This window comes from Branchiostoma floridae, chromosome 5, assembly GCF_000003815.2.
Source record: "Branchiostoma floridae strain S238N-H82 chromosome 5, Bfl_VNyyK, whole genome shotgun sequence".
NCBI lineage: Eukaryota > Metazoa > Chordata > Leptocardii > Amphioxiformes > Branchiostomatidae > Branchiostoma > Branchiostoma floridae.
The window spans coordinates 9,029,634-9,049,474 of record NC_049983.1 but is presented as its reverse complement, the minus strand read 5'-3'; the positions used below and the strand labels follow the sequence as shown (position 1 = coordinate 9,049,474).

The window sequence follows — 19,841 nt, the reverse complement described above, 5'->3', positions numbered from 1 at the left end:
GCGGTTAGCATTTTAGGTTGGTATGGCACCTATGATTAATATTTTAAGCCAGCTTTGGATGTAGAAAGTCACCACGATAAGTGATATTGTCTTCTGATTCCTTGCACATGCATCATGTGTAAGTATTTCTTAAGATGAATGAAAGGAGAAACAAGATAAATTGATGTGTTGTCATGCCTACAGGGAAGTACATGTACATGTATGTTCACTGTGAAAGGTTTTCAATTAGTAAGCATCTCACAGAAAATCATGCACGCCGTCCTTGTCCCCCCAGGGAAGGTACGCTGGCGGTGGGAGATCGACTGTTGGCCATCGACAACATCAGCTTATCAGGGGTCACGCACGCGGAGGCAGTGGCAGCGCTCAAGCAGTGTGGGACGCAGGCCAGCCTTCTGGTGGAATACGATGTGTCAATCATGGGTAGGACACTTAATCAATCAATCAATCATTAGTCCGTAGATGAAGGCTAGACATCCAGGTAATAAGATATGCCAAAAAGGAGTTACTCCAGACTCCAGGAACTGGATATAATTTTAGAAACAGTCAGATGTTTCAGATAGTATCCACTATCTTTCGTCAGTGACATTGAATGATCTGGGAGAAACTGGTCTTTTATACCCTAACTATGAACGCAAACGAGCTCAAGACAATTTTGGATGTCCAACAGGAAACAAGGTAAGACAAGGTCAAGCTGAAGACAATTTTGGATTCCAATGGGAATCTAACTGAAACGTCTGACCATTTCCAAAATTATATCCAGTTGCTTGTCAATGAAAAACTATCAATGAGTAACTGCTCTTTGGCAAATCATTAATTCAATCAGTCCATATTCAAATCAACCTTGTAGTACAAGTGTGGTGCTGAATTGTGTTGATTTTTACGATCCATGTACGAATCAATTTTCGAAAACCAATTTGCAGGGATATTCAAAGTCACATACAGGAGAAACTTTTTTACAGTCATAGGGAAAATTTAGTCAATGTGACCACTTTTTGGCAACCCCTCAGGCAATTTTTTCCCTTGACATTTTTACAGCAATAAGAATCCTATCTATAATGACCACCTGTCCACATATGATGTATTCAGATTTCTCAGTTCCCTGAGTTGTCGTCTCAGCCAGTTTTTGACTGAGCATGTTTTGGCTCACTTGACTTTAAATCAAAAACACATAAGGTAGTATCTCACTGCACTTGGCGCATCGGTATGGCACTGCGGGGTTCGTTCACTGCGGCACTGTTGTGTTATGTTCACCGATTTTTTATAATTTAGATAAAGCATGATATGTAAATTATAACTCAGAAGACAACAGAATACAGAAAGGTACGAAAACTTTTTCTTTATCTCAGTCTGAAATTCGTTGAGTAATCTTCCAAATTCCGTGGTGCCACACCAGGGCCCCAAGTGCAGTGAGATACTACATGTTTGTGCCTTTAGGTCTGGCTTTACCAGCTTTAAACGAAGATGCATACATGCATGAGATTGAATTATCCCCGTGTATTGATGTGAGATATGGCAGCCCACAGTTAAACAAGCAGAAAATTGCAGCATTGCCAGACTGTCTGACCTGATGGCAGAAATTTGATGTAATTTAACGATTTCTAGGCATGACTGCTCAGCTAATTCTCTCGTGTGAGTATGTTCAAGTCCTACTGTAAAGTTTTCAGCTTGCAAAATATGTTGGGATTGATAAGTCCTTCCTTGCACCAGATGGTGTATAGCAAAGCGAATCCGTCTCTATTTCAGTAGCCCTTGCAAGACACAACTTTGTGCAATCACTGCAGCAAGGGGCTAGTCCATTGGTAGCAGTGTACATGTATGTGTTCAACTACCAAACTCTTCCAAATGCTGAGTGCTATTAGCAGAGAAAGTGGTATATGCCATTTTTAAAGTCTTTGGTATGTCTCAACCGGGAATCAAACTCACGACCTACCGAATCCAAGGCAAATGTCCACTTGGCAATTGCACCTGAGTCTGAGCAAATGTGTGCAACATTAGTATTTGCTGCCGGCAGTGTGGATTAAAAGTTGTCCCAAAGTTGTCCCATTAAGATTAAACTGTGGTATAGACTGCGGAATCAAGTAGGTTTATGACTTGTAGCTAACTATTCATGACTATCTAGGGGTTCAAGGCATTAAGGGCATTTGGCAACTTTTGCAACCTGGAAGAAGTTGTGTGAAAGTTAGAGATACAACAGGTACATGTACACATACTGTGAGTTTTGTGAACATTGTACACAAGCTGTTTTATTTTACATGCCACTGGACTCATCTGCAGCAGGTAGTGTTGGAATTACTGAGCATATATTTAGAATTACAACTGTAGATAATGCATGTAGATTTATTCTTCTTATTATTGTATATACTTCTGTATTGAAACAGCTGGTGCAAAGCTTAAAACGAGTAATGAAGACAAAAACTTTCCTTTTTTGTCAGCTGAAACTAGTAGACTGAGCAGACAGTCAAATTACCAGACTGAGTAAAACAAATTTGTTGCTTTCTGCCTGTGCTTTGTAGTGTATCCAATTTTATGATATTGCGATAAATTGTATTCCTTTGTGGTCAGCCACTGAAAAAAAAACAGACTAAATGCCAACAATAACATAAGTTCATACTGATATGTTTTGTTGTATTTTATTGTATTATTATGTATACAAAGCTATCATACATTATACCATGTAAAATATGTAATTATCATCATTATAAGCTGCATCTCAGATAAGGAAGATTCTAATTATATGTCATATGAAATTTCATCCAACAGAGGCAGTACAGAATGCTAAGGGCCCTTTGCTGGTAGAAGTGACGAAGGCCCCCGGTGCAAGTCTTGGTATCACCCCCGGTATGGCAGTGGTCAAGAACAGGGAGGCACTCATTATCAAGGAGATCAAGGCTGCTAGTATAGCAGACAGGTCGGAAAATGCTTTTTCTGACACCCAATTTCTGCTGTTATACGAATGTACATCCCCCTATATACAGGTACCTGATGTAATGCAAGGAAAGTGTTACAGTAGGGTATATAGCAAAAGACAAGACCATGTTAAATATGGTTGAATGCACAATGTAGCAGATACCATGTATATGTACCTGTGTAATGGTCATGCTATTTATATGATGAGATTGATAATAAATATGAAAATATTTTATCTTTGGACCTTTTTTGTACTCTTTTAATACACATAGATTGAATTGAGCACAATTTCAGAAACAAGTTTTCCTTATTATAGGATCTATGTGGATGATATTTCAATCATACAGTACATTGTGTGTATATGGTCCATTAAAAGTACTTGCACGGCTTGTCATTTATAAGAATGGTAAAAAAAAAAGAATGTAGGAAGAGTTACTAATAGATATGTTAGCATTTCAATTGTCCAGGTTAGATAGCAATTGCTTACCACTCCTGTCCTATTGGTTTACACTATGAAGTTTGAAATAGTGAGAAAGAATTGAATAAAAAGATTACACTAAAAATTTTCCCTGTTCCCTCATTCCTGCTGCAGGTGTGGTGCATTACACGCGGGAGACCAACTCCTGTCGATAGACGGCACCAGTACAGAACACCTGACGCTGCCCGAAGCTGTCCAGCTGCTGGCCAGTACGGGGGCAGAGGTCAAACTGGAGATCCTCCCGCTCAGCCACATGAAGTACGCAGGCTCCAGCAACGAGGCCGTCATCAGTAATGGTAAGACTTCATAGAATCAAGGTCTCATACCACAATTAGACCGTGCCATTGGAATCAACATTAAAACACTCATCTTCTATGTCGGGCCCCTCAAATCCAATCAAAAAACTGTGTATCTGGAGTTTGCTTTCTATTGTAAGCACACTCGTTCATTAGCAATAAAAAATTGCCATCCCAATCTAACTGATGGATGGATGGGAATTCATGATCCACCTATAAAAAACTGGCTTTTGATACCCAATAATTTTTTGGGCCTGGAATCATTTTTGACTACAAACTCAGAGTAATAAAGGAATGAGACCTCAAGTGACCTTCTTCACCTTGTGGCTTCTTCAATTGTTGCTTCCCAGCTCACATGATACTGAAAAATGCTGCATTTCAGGCTACATTAATTTTTTTCTTCTGTTGGATGACATTTCAGTAGGGTCAGTTACTGAATCTTTTGGTTTTTGGTGTGTCTGTATTTACAGTTTTTGGTGTGTCTGTCTGACATGTGTGTGTGTGTCTGTTTGTGTTTCTGGATATTTGTTGTCAGCATACCTTTAGAACCTCTGGATGATATTTGGTATGTGGGTAGGTGTTGGAAAGATGAAGGTCATGGTCAATTTTGGGCCCCCTGGTGTGTGACCTTGGTATCCGATTTGCAAGGGTACCCTCCAATGGCTATTACATTCCATAGTATACTGGGTATGTCAGCCGTTCTGGCTTCTTAACCACCAGTTTGAGTACATCAACAAGCTTGCTGATCATGGCCTCCCTGGAGTCCCCGTAGGTCCACAGCCAACAGAAGTGACATCCGGCACTGCCGGTGAAGTTGATGACATCATCGTCAGGACCCGCCGTCAGGGTGAACAACAAGTCAGGATCTGACTTCAGCTTTTCAATCTGTGGTATAACAGAGAATATTGTAAATGCATTTAAGTTCACAAGGATTTACTTTCGTGGTAGGGTGAAAATGGTGTATTCGCGGTGGTTTTAAGTTCGCGGTAGCACCATAGACATATAATGGAAAAATATTCGTGGTGGTTTTAATTTCTCGGTTACCGTGAAAACCGCGAAAATAAAACCACCGCAAAAATTTCTGCATTTACAGTAGTTCTGCTCTAGGGTCAGCACTTGTTTGGATAACAGATAAAACCTGCTGAGAGGATAAACAGAATTGATTTATTGATTTAGTGCTTTATTTCTTCAGTATCCTTCCATTTTCCACAGGAGCCTTCGTTTACTACCCACTTTGATTAGGATCCTAAAAGGACTCAAATGAATATTTTAGAACATTGTTTAAGGAATGTTGAGTCCAATGGCATGTTGACATATCAGACTTTACCTGCTGCACCTCAAAATAGAGGATGAGTAATGTTGATGATGATGATGATATAAGCTGTCAGTACAAGTCAATTGTATATGTTGTCTATGAAAAGCTTCAAAAGGTTGATTCCTGAGACTACGATTCAGCAACTTCTCTATCAGCTGCCTTCACTATTATGATCATGAACCCTTAGCTTCTCCTTGCTAAATAGGGCATTTCAGCAAGATAGAAAAGCAGTTCCAAGCGTGTATAAATCTATACCCACATCCTCACCTCTTTACATGGAGCTTTTCTATTCCACCCACCTGGTCGAAGTCCATCAGGTTGCCGGGCCTTTCTAGTTTGTCAAACTTGACGATGTAGGCGATAGCCCACCTTCCTGTCTCGGGTGGTGCGACGTACTTGATACCGCGGCCAGCAGTCAGGCACACATAGTCCTGGTTAGCGTTCTTGTAGCTCTCTCTGTAGCAGCCTTGGAGTTGCCTGGATCCCCTGGCATTTACCTCACACAGCCTCAGCTGAAATTAGTGAGAAAGTGGTCAGTTCTATTGAGTATATTTTATCTGGCATGGACACTTTGGCACATTGAATTGATGATAAAAGAACAAGTGGCATTGATACAGCATCCTACATGTAGATGTTTGAACGGAGATGTAAGGAGGCACAAGAACATCAAATTGAATGCAGTGGCAGTTGGCAAAATCAACCTGGACATCGTCAATTGACAATGGGTAACCATTAGTTTAGTGTGTCTTAAACGTAATTAAAAGTTAAACTGTATTTAATTTATTACTTGACCATCCTTCATTCTGAAGACTTCGATGTTTGTAAAGCCGTGGTTGAACCCAAACTGGACCATCCTGGTCATGATGCCGTTATAGACATCCCACATCCGCTTCTGTACGTCTTCTGGCTCAGAGGTAGGAGAGATTATGGTCATGAACTTGGCCTCTTGGCCGTGGTCAAATCGGAGCTCATCAGTGATCTGTGGGGGTATGGACAAGGTCAGAACAGTTCCAGATTGTGCTTAAGGTTTCAAGGTTGGCTAGATTGGCATTTTGACCTTCTCATTAAAGAATTAAGAAAAATTGGAGCCGTAACGAATATAGATGGACATAAAAGAATTCTAAATCTGTTTTTGGGGCCATATGGATGACGTCATCAGATTTATTGCCCCTAATATTATTTATTTCTATGAGAAAATACAGCACTTTGGTACATACCACAGCAATGAAGCTATGTTTTTCATGTGCATAATGATGAAAGCTACAAACTCACGTTTGCGCCACTTGATATCTCCTAATGATCTGATCTGTTTATTATCAGGGAGAAAATGATTGTTTTCATCTAATTAAAAAAAATCATTTTCTTCTATCTCAAGATGGTGACTTTTGGTCGTGACCCATGGACCACTACAATCCTAGCTAGCTACATGTATAAACATGAACATTGTGTTAATATAAGCAGCAAACTAAGATGGCACCCAGACTAATATACATGACAGTTCGACCAATTGGAAAGCTTTGACTAGTTTCTATACTGACTGTCCATTGCACAATCTCTTTGTCCATAACGTATCCATCCGCACCAATGAGGGCCACTGCAACCAAGTAAGGCTCCACGATCACAACATCTCGAAGGGCGAGTGGGTACTTTTCCACGTCCAGATATTGCTTGAAATAATCCCTAGTTGGAAAAGTTCAAGTGACAGTTCAGTCAATGTACTTGGGGATCTGGGATGAAAAGTGTGGCATCGTGTAGCACAATCGGTAAGGTGTTTGACCCAGACCCCAGAGTTAAAGGGTTCGAAACTGCTGATGTGTCACCATTGATGTGCCTTTGGGAAAGGCACTTTACACCACTTCCCTCACTTTACTCAGGTGAAAATGCGTACCTAGCTTCGGTTAGGGCCGTCCCTCATAGAGGACGTTAAATGGAGGAGAGCCACACCTCGAGCACGTTAAGGATCCCACCACACTTATCGAAAACAGTAGGGATCCTTCCCAGTGTGAGTGGTTCAAAACCTACAGTCCTATGGCCACACCTGGGGCAATTACTGTCGCATTGAGGTCACCTGAGTAGTGCCGAATGGCAGCTCGCTCCAGACCCTTGCGATTTAGTCCCGCCTATTGTAAGCTCCTTGCAATTCAGCCCCTAGCCGCGAAGAGAGAGTAGTCGGCCCACCCAATAACCAACCAAAGAAACAAGAAAGCATGGTCAGTTAGAGTTTTCCATTATTGCAAAGGGATCTATAATACTGTTTTCTAATGCAGAGCATCAGGACAACAGTCACTATGCCAGGAGAAGCAGGTGATGTTTTGAAACGTAGAACTGGCTTACTTGAAGAAAGCAGCGCTTGGTGATGACTTGAAGTTAGGATGTTCGTCCCTCATTGTCCGAAGGTTCTGCAGGGCACGTTTCATGTCGTTGTAGTTTTCCACCTTGGCCACGCCGAACGTGTCAAATGCTGCTGCGGGTTTCACGAATGCTGGTAGACCTGGGGTGCAAAAAACATTTAAGGCCACACCAATTTAATTTCTTTGTTCACAGATTTTTCTTGGAAAAATAATGCGGGCGGCAGCAAAAAAATAAAAATTAAAACAGGCTTATTCATAAATAATGCAGCCATGTAGGAAACAACCTAGACATGGACACTTATCTGGTTACAAAATTGTCAAGAGCACACTATCAAGAACGCCTTATTGAACCAAATTTCACAAAGCACTGACTGCTGATGTCTTTTGCCTCATGTTGTTTGTATTTTTTAATTATCGGCAAAATAAACAAAGAGGTGAATCTGTGAACCAAGGAAATAGATTGGTATGGCCTAAGTTACTGCTTATATCAAATATGATTAATACATTGTATGCAATCCATGCTGCTTGATAACTTCATTACATGGATTCAGCCACATTCACCAACATAAAGCTTGATAATTAGTTTTATGAAATTTGTCTTCTATGATTGCTTGTCATCGCATTTTTTATAGCATACATACTAGGTTGATGAGTATTCTCCTTCCCGTTTACCTCCCTCGCCATTATCCTACTTGCAATGCAGTCATTTTTCTTACCGACTTTTTCCAAGGCCCGCTGTGCATCCTCCAGCATGGTGGGTGAATCCATGTCCACTACATCGTAGGGGGTTGGGTTTTCACTGGGGTCCAGGTATTGCCGTGTGTAGGCTTTGTGGAAAGCCAGATAGCAGGACTCAACACTGGGTCCGGGGATGTGCGGAAAGTCCCTGGCGATGGCGGCGTGCACGAACGTAGACAAGTCGATGGTGGGGAGAATGATGTTGATGTTGTAGTCAGCAACAAGCTGGAAAAATGAAGAAATAAAATGCACTGTTCTCAATCGTTCTTTACCCACAGATTGTTATGTAAAAGAGAACATACGGATGCGGATATTGGCATCCTGGTAGCACAGTCCTGAACTTTACTCACCTTCTTTAGTCGTTCTACGTAGTCCAACAGTGTCTCTTCCTCCTCAATATTGTTGAAGATCACCTCTGACACCTACAAAGAAATGGACAATGAAACAAGTCGGCATTTCTGGACTGTTAGCTAAATCTTACAGAAGTGCTTTGTGTAGAGTTTAAATTACTACAGGACTGGTGCATGTATACATGTATGTCACAGTAGAGATCATGATCCAGGACAATCGCTGATTGTCCTAGGACAGATCGCGATCACAGCCTGTCCTAGGACCAACTCTGATCGCGATCTGTCCTAGGACAATCGGCGATTGTCTTGGATCGTGATCTCTACTGTGACATACAGTATACATACAATGTAAATGTTTTACTGTGTTTTGACCAGGGGTTACCCGGTTAGGATGCGTTGAAACTTTCCGTCCCCAGATCTGATAAGAGATTAGAAAGAGTCAGACTGCAGCAGCACTACAAATAATGGATTCTCTCACTCACCTGTACTGTTGGGCATTGACGTAGGTATTCTATCTTGTCTTTGTCTTCGTTTGAGAACGGGATGAGCACCGAGACATCACTCTGGGACATTGTTGTTCACTTGGATTCAAGTTTGTTGCCAGGAGAAAAATCTAAAAAAAACAACACACAATAATTATTGTGATATGGGACAGTACGTAACTAGAACATTATAGGAAGGTTTTCAAATGTTTGGTAAGAACATCAATATCACCTTTTCAAGTTGTCAACCCAGCAGACTTCAAAAGGAGTCCTAAACTGCACAATAGGGTGTTATTTTCCGATTCATATTAAATTTAGTAAAGTAAAACATGCATGCTACTTCACATTGCAGCTCAACAATTGTACTTGTGAATACACAGGAAAGTCGAAATTCAGTAAGACAAATGTGCAATATGAAGGGTAGTCCATAGACATTAACTGTTAGAGCAAAAGGTGGATTGCAACAGACAACAGACTTTTTTTTTATTTACTTAGGATTCACTGCAAAACTCAAGCGTTATGGTTACAATACAGTATTGTGAAGAAGGATGTCTGTTAACCCTTGACTAAGGCCCACTTTACATTACGCTTTTCGTGTCAGCGGTGAAATTTTCCCGCTGTCGGGACGCCGCTGTCAGGACCTCTTTACACACCGCCCGGAAATCTGTAAATCTTGATGATAGTCTACCCGTAAAGATCGCAGTTTTCTTTAGCTGCACACTGTCATATTAAACAAACTTTCATTTTTTGTTTGAGAACCGCTTCCAAGTGATTGAAAATTTAAATACGTGACTTGCATAAGAAATACAAGTCCCTGACTATGTTGTTGTTTCGCTGACACTTCTGGTAACTTTGACCACAAAATTTTTGATAAAAAAGCACTTTAAAACCATTTCAAAGCAAAGTGTTGTGAAAGTCTGTGAAAGCTTATCCCATAATGATGTAGTTCTAGGAAAGAAGCTCTCAATGTGGAGCTTCCTCCTAATAGGTAGATTATGGAGGAAAAAAGAATGCTTTGCTTCTGTGGAAGTGGCAAAACAGGTTCTTGCACAGAAAGTTCGTATTGGAGGCACAAGTAAGTGAGGTTCTGCTGAGCATTTACCATGGAAGTAGCAATAGAACTTGCTACATTATGGTCTCAGAACACAGTTTTTCGCCTATGGGGATTTACATGGTTAAGGACCCCAAAAGGGAAGTGGTTCAACGACTCAAAACCTATAGAAAGGTGCAGATACAATTTACATGAATTTAGTATGTTGAAGTCGAGGGTACAACCTACAAAATATCTGAAAATGAGCATAGATTTGCCTGCTCGTTTTTCTATAAAAGACACTTTGATTTGACCCCCAGCGGAGGTCATGGAACTGCAGGCGAGGAACAGGAAGTGCCGGTAACAGTATCAAGGCGCAAATTCCTGCTGGCCGAAGAAACAAAGTAATCCAACTTATACCGTATCAACACCGATATATTCCTCTACCATTCACCACAGTTTCCACATCGCTGTTGTGCACTGAAGAATAACTACGGCATTTGCAAGTACAGCTGGTGCACTATTTTGGGGGACGGGGGTCATGGATAAATACTGTGTTCTGAGACCTTGAAGCTTGTATGCCACTGGAGGGGGTGGGCCATTCCCCAAGGGCATTCTGGGTCATTGGGTCCATTTTTCAACTTATTCACTACCTCTAAGCATAGACTGATTTTTCAAACTTGTTTGTGTCAATAGATAAAAGCTGTACTGATTGTTGAATAGAAGCTACAGGATTATCAAGGGGCCAAGTACACAACATGTAGTTATCATGATACCCATGTGGAGGTGAACAGGTCTGCCCAGATGTGTGCAGGATCAGCAGGGCACACATGAAAACCTTGGAAAACAACTACTACATATTAGTCTTGTTGTTCAGTGCTGTAGGTCTAGTAGGTAGTTAGTCGACGTATGGGCTTATACTGCACCGGTTATTGTTTATTGCTGTAATAATTAGGTTTAGCATGCAAGCAGTGTGTAGCAAAATGCTGAATCAGCTTTAAGTCACATGTGCTGAGTGTCACTCCTTCCTGACTAGTGTCTTGATAATGAAGGGTCAGCTGGATTTATAGAGAGAAACTCCCACTGGCTCATTCTCAGTTTTGTGTTTCCGACCTAATTTTGATTAATTTTGATCAGTGAAGTTTAAGAGAGATATCTAGGTGAGAAAGGGAACCCACCTGTTAGAATTAGCCAGTGTTCACAGTTCACTGCAGCATTGTTCATTGTAACAGGGTACATTTGCAGACAAAAGATATGCTCGTGATCAGCAAATTGGGCAAAGGATCATTGTAATAACATTGTGCTGCAAGCTTTAATGTTGAAATAAAAAGGGAATCCTCAGTGGACCTGTTCACAATGCCTTCATACAATTATGTTTTAGGGAATGTCAAAAACAATAGGGTCCAGAACTAGGGCAGCCTGACCCACCAATTTTGTGCAGGGAGCAGAGAAATCTATATGTTGCCCCGCACCAAATGACACAAACTAAATCCACGTCTTGACCCTTAAGGAGGAAAAATGAAAATAAAGAAAACTTACTGAGTGCTGTGTATCGCCGCTTAGTACTGAGTTGTTCGGTTTGTGCGTGAGAATAGGGCACTAATCTGGCAGATATGATTTGGTTAGTTTACAGTTACACCCTCAGCTGGTTGGACAAGTTAATGTCCTTCAGAGATATGCATAAAAGTTCAAAGGAGGGTTGAAATAGAAATAGCTACGTAGTCCTTTGTGTGCGAAACTGAGGTGTGATTACTTACTTACTTGATACTTGGTTCGTTTACAGGTGTGATTGTAAGGATGAAATCTTACTGGTGGTAAGAACCCAGTGGTGGAACTTGTACTATCCCAGAATTCCCAAATACGCATTCAATAATACACACTTCCAGGTGGCTGACTGTGACCCACAACCATACGGACTTGTCATGTTGCATTTGAAAATGCAGCAACTGTTACAATATAATCAGTAAATTTTTTTTTTTTTTATTGTCAACAGACTCAAGTAGTCCATGAGAATGTCTGATTCTTTTTAAAATTTTGGGATAAACACTGCTGGACCATTGATGCAAATATGCACATAAAAAATGGTGCGTAAACTTCTTGAAACTGCAGTTTTTTTCTGAAAATACTATTGAGTGATGACATTATGCTACTTGTACATCAGAAAAACCCAAATGCACCAAAAAGCACCCAAGGGAAAATGCATTCAAGTTTGCAGAGATTTAATTTTGCGGTAGCGGGAAAATGGACTTTTTGCGGTGGTAGCACCATGCACTGTAGTTATTGTATGTATATTATATCTAACTTCAGGATGTCGGGTTGAGGTTCAGCCCACTGCTGCCAGTCTCCAAGCACAGACAAGAGAGGGGAGTTGGAGGGAGAGTGCCCATCACCATAGTGCAGGTAAGGAACAGGCTACAATGTACATTAACATTGTACACACTAAATATTTAGTATCCAATATTCTACATGTATTCTAGAGATACCCCTCTACATTCGTTGGGGAAAAAAATCTATTTTTGTCAATTTCTTCATAAGGCTCTACAGATATGTCTTAATCAACGATGTCTCAATAAATTTCAATTTTGGATGCTGTCTAAATCTTGGATGGTTGATAGTGGAGAATGCAATCCTGCTGTCAATTTTATGTCACCATTTTTGTGTTGGCATAATTATCAAACATTTGCCCCTAGTTTAGAACATGTCTTTAGTCATCTTTATACTGTCCATTCTTTGTAATGTTGCTGCTGTCCCTTTTCTTTTCATTCATTCATTCAATGCTGCATACACATCTGTCAACAAATTTCTTACTTTGCCATGCGCCTGAATATTTAGCCTCTACACTGTTGTGTAATGACTTGATTGCCTATTGTTTTATGTGTATTGCCTTCCTCTGAATGTTACCTGTTTTGCTCTTTCTTCCGCTTTCTTTCTTTCTTTCTCTCCTGTGCTGCAGCGTCCCACCATGTCTATGTCAATGTGTCCCAAATCCCTCGTATCGTGGACACTCCTCCCGCCCTCCCTCCCAAGAAACGAAAGCCGCGGACGTCAACTTCCAAATCGGGTACTACCACTACCTCTTCCTCGTCCGGTTCCACTCTAGACATGTCATTCAAGCAAAGGTCGAACAGTGAATCAATGCTTAGTGACGGTAAAGACTGTGTCGTTGTTCTAGCTTTGCCTCTTTGTAAGGCAGACATCACTTACACATGCTGGCTGTGCTTGCAATGCTCACCCCAATGAGGAAATGGTTTCAGGGCTTGAAATTTATTTTTCGGATTAGGTGGACTCGTTCACCTAACCTAAAAAATTGTGTGCACCCAAAAAATTTTGAGTGCACCACAATCAAACGTCATGCAGTTTTGGAGCATTGAAAATTTAGATGAACCCAAATTCTAACTTGAAATTCTTAAACATTCTGTATAATCTTTCCAACATTTCGATGTCAAGAATATGGTGTTTACTAGACATGTACTTTGATGTCTTTACATTCGTAAACCTACGAATTAATATCTGGGTGCACGTGCACAGAACCAATTTTGAGTGCACCAGGGTGCACATGCACCCAGTATTTCGAGCCCTGGATATAAAACACAAAGTGTATACTGTGCTCCTTTCTTTTGTATCCCATTACATGCACAAAATTGTATGAACTATATATTTTTTAATCTCTCTCTCAAGGCTGTCACAAACATCACTCACAAGGCTTATCTATGATCACAACAGTCTATAGCTTATCTTTGAGACAGATATTATTATTGTGGACAGCAGTGTGTGATGACACGTTTGCCATCTCTTCTGCCAAAAAAATATGTTTTGCCAGAAACCAGCTGTGCTGTCTGGGCTTGAACATGTGTTGTCTTGTTGCAACTTTAAGTTTAACAGATTTAAGTTTTCAATATTGAGTACCACCATATGCATTGTACAATTCACTCAGAAATTTAGACACTGTCAGTGCCATTTCAGCTTTTCCAATGTTTACCATATTCTCATCTGCCAAAAGCTTTTTGTACAGCTGTGCTTCCAGGCTTCCACAAGTATTGCATAATATTCATAGCTAGGATATAAAAACTGCTCTCCAACAGGATCTCTCCTCAACGGATGTTGTCTGAAACATCTGACTGTTTCCAAAATCATATCCAGTTGCTTGAGTAACTGCTTTTTGGCGAAGTATTGTGTTGTTTCAACTTTGATAGAATGAAATTTTCAGTTTTGAGTACCGCTGCTGGCTCACACACAAACTTAGACACTGTTGATGCCATTCCAGCCTTGCCGATCTCCTACCCGATGGATTCGCCCACCTCCCCCAGCGTGTCCAGTATCCACACCGGCACGATCAGTCGGGCGTCGCTCGCACGCAGGAGCAACAGGAGACCCCCCAGGAGGACCAGGCTCAACTCTTCTGCAAGTAAGGAATGGTTTATTCTGTAGTTACCAGTAATGTTGAAGGGGGAGGGGACTGTAGGTTGTTTGGGGACTGAGAGTCAATGGTAAAGGTTAGTGTACCAGCCGGTTAATCATTTTAAAGCAGCGAGAAGCAAAACTCCAGTTAGAAGCTCTGCGGAAGGTGTCTGAGGGACTTCAAATTTTAAAATAGGCAAAGTATTTACATGTACATACTGGTTGTGTAAAGAAATTCTCCTATATCCCATATCCTACCAACCTGGTGAAATTAATTTCAGAAAAGTTAATCATATACTTGAAAGATATGAACTTTGAGGTATATATGAAGGATAATTGCAGCTAAAACTGTTAAAAGAAGATATTGTGGTATCATTGATGTGCTATTCCCCCTATTTCTGTCCCCCAAGACTGTTGCTGCGTCATCTTTAGTTACTATTGTTTTTTCGTTTTCCCAGTGTCTGTGTCGTCCAGCCATGCCCCCCAGCAGGTTGTACGTGTGGAGATAGCGGAGGTCCAGGTCCACCCCGACCCCTCGGGCCTGGGGTTCAGCCTGCAGGGTGGAGTCTTCGCTACAGAGACTCTTACATCACCTCCAGTCATCGGCTTCATTGATCCTGATGGGCCCGCTGACAGGTACACATTGTCATGTTCACATTCTCCTTGCTGTGGCTGTGTTTGGCCACAAACTTAAATTAGTTACAAGGATAGGCATTAGGGAGAAGACGAGACCCTACATTTGCAGGGCTCAAAATACAGTAGAAGCCAGTTAATTGCACAACGGATTAACGCACACTTCTGTTAACTGCACGGAATCCCCAAATCCCAAACCGGTGCGGACCAGCTAAATAACTTCGCATTATTGCACGAGCCAGATAATTGCACGAAATTCACTGGCAAATAGGCCGTGCAATTAAGCAGCTTCTACTGTACTAGTATTTTCTTCTGGAAACCTGTACTAGTGCAGGTACATGTAACAATGAAAATTACCTGCACCACTCAGAATTTAGGAAGTATGAATCATATTAAAATTGTTGAGGAACCATTGCTATTTTTCAGTCAATGCTACTTATGACAATCCACATACACCTAGGACATTTATGTATAAAACCCAGTACATTGAACAGTGCAGGTTAGGTGCAGGGAGACATCAGAAACACTTGCACTAACCTGCATATGCAGGTGGTATTTCGATTTGTATGTCAAGTTTGGTTGAAGGGACTGAAGAGATTGAAAAAAGTGATGTTGCATGTCTATGAAATTTTATACCATGTTACTTAAGTATCTGTACTATACCTAAACATTATGAAGCAGACTATGCTTTATAGAACATTGGTTCATAATATATGTTTATTTAAGTATTAAAAGGCAGGTCTTCTACACTGCCCCTTAGATCTGTGCATGTCAAGATTCAAGTATAAAGTTGCTTGATGTATGCGTTCCCAGGACGGGCATACTGCAGGTAGGAGATCGGGTGCTGTCAATCAACGGGATGTCTACAGAGGAGCTGACCCTGGAGGAGGCCAACCAGCTCCTGAGGGAGTCAGGGTTAAAGTGTGTCCTGGAAGTGGAGTTTGATGTAGCTGGTAAGTTGATGTCTTGACATTGATTAAATTTATGGTAGATGTAGTTACTGTAGTAAAGTCAATCTTTATTCAGAGATAAAAGAAAGTTACATGTATCCCAGGTCATCGCCGACTGAACATGTAGGGGGACATTGACAGACACATGACGTTACATAAATGATATTGGACAGTTCAATATTACCTTAAAGTCATTTTATACAGTCTTATCTTTCAGTTGTAGTCCCTTTTAGGGGCTACATGCATGTTTTTTCTGAAAGCATGTTAAGTAGACACTAGCTAATTGAATAATTGAGAAATTTAGTCCATTAGTGTCTCGCTTTGGTCTCCTAGGGTTGGATAATGGACTAAACCTTAAAACTGCATAAAATCCACTGACAAATTAGGGATGCAAGTACAGTAAGTGTCTTCTAATGTTTCTGTATTTATCACTGAATGAAACTCTGAGGTATGTTTTGTATGTCTGATTCCATCATTGATTTATGAACCATTCTCATTTCTCTCTGTGTAATAAGAATCTGTGGTGCCTAGCAGTGGAACATTTAACATCAAGCTTCCCAAGAGGGCAGGAGGCCTGGGGATCACCATCAACTGTAAGTACATCCTATCTTGTGCACAGACATGCTATCTGTCCATAAGGAATTGTAAAAATTAATCATTTGACTGTACATTGTGTAAAATGAATCTTTAAAAGAAGAAAAATCAAGAAATACATCTAAATATAGAATTTATCATTTACTTGTATTTCATACCCAGGTCGGAAGACCCTGATTTTATTGCCTATACTACTCGTAAAAAGGATAGATTGGACACATTGTTTCAACCTCCGCCAACAACTTTATTCTTTAAGAACATCAATTCAAGAAAAATTTGAACAAAAAAACTCAGTTTGCTTGCAATGGCAGGCGTGGTGTGCGTTCTATTTAATTGATGGAAGCCTGTGTGATATGGAAAATTATCACCCAGTCCAGAATTCTCACATAAAAAAACGCTAAGTTCAGCTTCTTATTGATGGAAGCTGTCCTTTTTGTTTTTGCAGCTCCCAGCACCAGGAAACAGGGAGAACCTCTTCTCATCTCAGACATCAAGAAAGGAAGTGTGGCACACAGGTAAAGAATTTTGTGATCTCTTCGTGTTAACAAAGACATGCTCCTAAGGAAGAAGCAGGTGAGAAATGAGTACCTGGCTTTGGCTAGGGCCTTCCCTCAAATAGGACATTAAATGGAGGTCCTGTGTTCGGGGAGAGTCACAATTAAAAAAAACCGCCACACTAATCGAAAAGAGAAGGGGACCTTTCTGGTGTGAGTGGATCAAAACATACAGTCTTGCGTATGTCTTACGTACCGCTCTTAGAGCCCTCAGCCTAATGAGGCTAAGCACATAATGAAGAAGAAGGATTGACCCCTACTCTTTCCCTCTCATTGCTGAATAGCTACAAAGTGACAACATGTGATTACATAATCCTGCAGTAATCCTGATGTTTTGACTGGTTCTGTTGTCCAGGACCGGTACTCTGGCCCCCGGAGACAAACTCCTGGCCATCGACAACATCCGGCTGGATAACTGCTCTATGGAGGACGCAGCACAGATCCTGGCTCAGTGTGACGAAATAGTGAAGCTCAGGATACGCAAGGATGAGCTGTACTCAGGTAACCATCGTCACATCTTTCTGGGAATTCACACTACTGGGAATCTTTTCTAGGGTGCATACAAATGTTATATACATATACATCACTGCCTACAAAAAAAAGTTGAATCCCCCAGCTTTAGAGAACACTTTTTTTTTTACCTTTTGCGTTATTGTTTGTGTGTGTTCCCTTGGAATAAGCTTGGAGTTTTCAAATGATGACTTTTGAAATGATTGCATCAAAGTAGTAGGTATATGTAGCCAAAAAACTGGAAACAATGGAAGAAATCATAAAAGATGATCTTTTCATTGAGAAGTTCTGTGTTTGTACACATTGTAAGTCTTACAAAATCAATCACAGCTTTATTGATAAATGCATACTACATGCACACGCATGTGTGACACAGTTTAGTTTTGCTGTCAAACTAGGAACACTGCATCACCTGTTTTTCATTTACATTGTATAAACACCAAGGGTCTGTTTCTCTGAAAAAAAGGAGGTAAACAGAGGATTCCAGCTCTTTTAAAGCTCTTAACCCTCTTTCAGCAGGAAAGGCAGAGTGCATTTTGCTGTCTCAAATGTCTTTCACAACAAATGCTATGGATTATGCCTAGACTAAACAATGCACAGAGCCAACTTAGGCATTAAGTTTTCACACTTTTGGATTTTATAATGGAACCATTGGCAGCTCCAGTACTTTTGTGTTTAGTTGTATGTAAAGTCTTATTGTTCTGGCTGGGCCATGTTGATTTGATTATATGGATGACATCTTATAAGAACCCCAAACTGTTGCAAGTGTGCAGAGAAAAAAAGTTTAGCAACAAAAACAAAAGTTGTCTTGATTATGAAATCTAATCAGTCAGGAAGGTTGAACAAATTCACATCTGACATTTTACAACATTGGCATCCATTTTCCAATATTTATTTGCAGCTTAGAGGATATTTAGTACTCTTTTGGGAGTTTGTAACCATCATTCAACACAAGTTAATTGCTTACCTTGAATTTTTGGTTGCATATCCTTCGACTACGTCAGGAGTGGTGATTCAATTGCTCTGAGCACCTGACTCAAGTTATGAATTGTACACTGTAAATTGTGTAATTGCCTGGCTTAGAGTAATTGAATCACCACCCTTAAGGAAGGTCCACAACAGATGTGCGACCAAAAACTCCAGGAAAGCAATTTGCTTGTGTTGAATGACAGTTACAAACTCCAAAATTGGTCGTAAAAACACAATAAGCTTTCAAGCTAGGATATTCACTCATTTAGCAGTAGCTTTGTATGATTTACAGTATGGCCGAAAACTTGTTTTGAGATGGACAAAAATTGATTTGTCCGTGGATGTCATCCATATACTATTACCAGTAATCAACATGGCCTTCATTGACTGGAATTGTTTGTGTTTGTCCCCTGCTGCTTGGAAACTGCAGTGTCATTCTGTAGTGCAGAACCAGGTAGGGTAGAACTTTTGTCTCCCTCCATAAAGTATGGGGCCTGGACATCATATTTTTCATTTTTAATGTCTGATCTAAGCTTGGCACTGGCTTTTATATGCTGCCCAAGCAAAATCATAAAGACGCTTATGAATTTGTAGAAAGTCTTGGAATTTCAAAGTAGGAAAGTCAAGTTTCATTTTCAGGTCAGAAAACTTAATATTTTCTTCAGAAAATCATGAGAGAAAATCGAACTTAAAGATGCGCTGAAAGGGAAAATACATGTGATGCTGAAAGAGAAATAATTCTGTTTGGCAGAATAACAAGAAAGTCCTTGAACTTTGCATTGTACAAACTTTGCAGAGAAATTCTAAATGTGCATCTGTATGATAGTCACTGTCACAGAAAAGAGCTTTTACACATTATAGATACTGAATGAACATTTTCTTCCCCTCCAGAGGAGCATGATGTGAGTGGAGCGATCTGTTACTCTGTTGAGCTGGTCAGACATGGGGGACCGTTGGGCATCACTATTTCAGGTGAGGGCACTCGGATTTTTGTATTTCCTGTACAAAGTTTGATGCATGTGTATTCTCCAGGAGCAGAATCATCCATTTAAGGAAAACTAAATGAAGTCTTTTGCACAGAAAGCCACTTCTCAGTTAGAGAGCTGGAGCCAAGTGGCGTTGCATAGTGTAAGAGAAGGTTATTTGGCTCAAAGCCCAGATCTCCTGTGTTTAAGTCCTCTTAATATGTATTCTGATGTTGTGCCCTTATGAAAGGCACTTACATATTGTACATGTAACTTGGATTTTATCACTTCGCTGAAAATGAGTAGCTTTGGTTAGGGTTG

The 19,841-nt window shown here is 40.5% G+C and overlaps 2 protein-coding genes across 8 annotated transcripts in view; one reads left to right on the top strand and one right to left on the bottom strand.

The window, feature by feature from the left end:
- LOC118416567 (glutamate receptor-interacting protein 1-like) overlaps nucleotides 1–19,841 on the top strand; it is a 114,467-nt gene that overhangs the window by 80,196 nt on the left and 14,430 nt on the right. For 5 of the 7 annotated variants that reach the window (XM_035821719.1, XM_035821717.1, XM_035821716.1 and 2 more), the window contains 12 exons: nucleotides 275–420; nucleotides 2,761–2,908; nucleotides 3,500–3,681; nucleotides 12,255–12,347; nucleotides 12,901–13,095; nucleotides 14,212–14,352; nucleotides 14,804–14,981; nucleotides 15,792–15,931; nucleotides 16,444–16,521; nucleotides 16,968–17,037; nucleotides 17,432–17,577; nucleotides 19,447–19,527. In XM_035821719.1, coding sequence (XP_035677612.1) covers nucleotides 275–420; nucleotides 2,761–2,908; nucleotides 3,500–3,681; nucleotides 12,255–12,347; nucleotides 12,901–13,095; nucleotides 14,212–14,352; nucleotides 14,804–14,981; nucleotides 15,792–15,931; nucleotides 16,444–16,521; nucleotides 16,968–17,037; nucleotides 17,432–17,577; nucleotides 19,447–19,527 — 1,598 coding nt within the window. The remainder of the gene's footprint in view (nucleotides 1–274; nucleotides 421–2,760; nucleotides 2,909–3,499; nucleotides 3,682–12,254; nucleotides 12,348–12,900; nucleotides 13,096–14,211; nucleotides 14,353–14,803; nucleotides 14,982–15,791; nucleotides 15,932–16,443; nucleotides 16,522–16,967; nucleotides 17,038–17,431; nucleotides 17,578–19,446; nucleotides 19,528–19,841) is intronic. The other 2 variants (XM_035821720.1, XM_035821721.1) reach the window with 2 other exon arrangements.
- On the bottom strand, nucleotides 4,219–11,740 carry LOC118416571. Its single transcript, XM_035821727.1, has 9 exons — nucleotides 11,487–11,740; nucleotides 8,918–9,048; nucleotides 8,436–8,507; nucleotides 8,064–8,310; nucleotides 7,331–7,487; nucleotides 6,535–6,676; nucleotides 5,784–5,975; nucleotides 5,296–5,508; nucleotides 4,219–4,566 (listed from the first exon to the last, which is right to left on the bottom strand). The coding sequence occupies exons 2-9, from the start codon at nucleotides 9,005–9,007 to the stop codon at nucleotides 4,348–4,350; spliced, it is 1,332 nt and encodes a 443-aa protein (XP_035677620.1). The 5' UTR covers nucleotides 9,008–9,048; nucleotides 11,487–11,740; the 3' UTR covers nucleotides 4,219–4,347.

Bases quoted from the DNA above. Each gene is read 5' to 3' on its own strand.
- LOC118416571 (XM_035821727.1), bottom strand. From the start codon at position 9,007: ATGTCCCAGAGTGATGTCTCGGTGCTCATCCCGTTCTCAAACGAAGAC. The intron at 6,677-7,330 runs GTAAGCCAGTTC...TTTTCCAACTAG, and splicing joins CCAAGCGCTGCTTTCTTCAA to GGATTATTTCAAGCAATATC. The intron at 4,567-5,295 runs GTGGGTGGAATA...GTTATACCACAG, and splicing joins ACCTGATGGACTTCGACCAG to ATTGAAAAGCTGAAGTCAGA.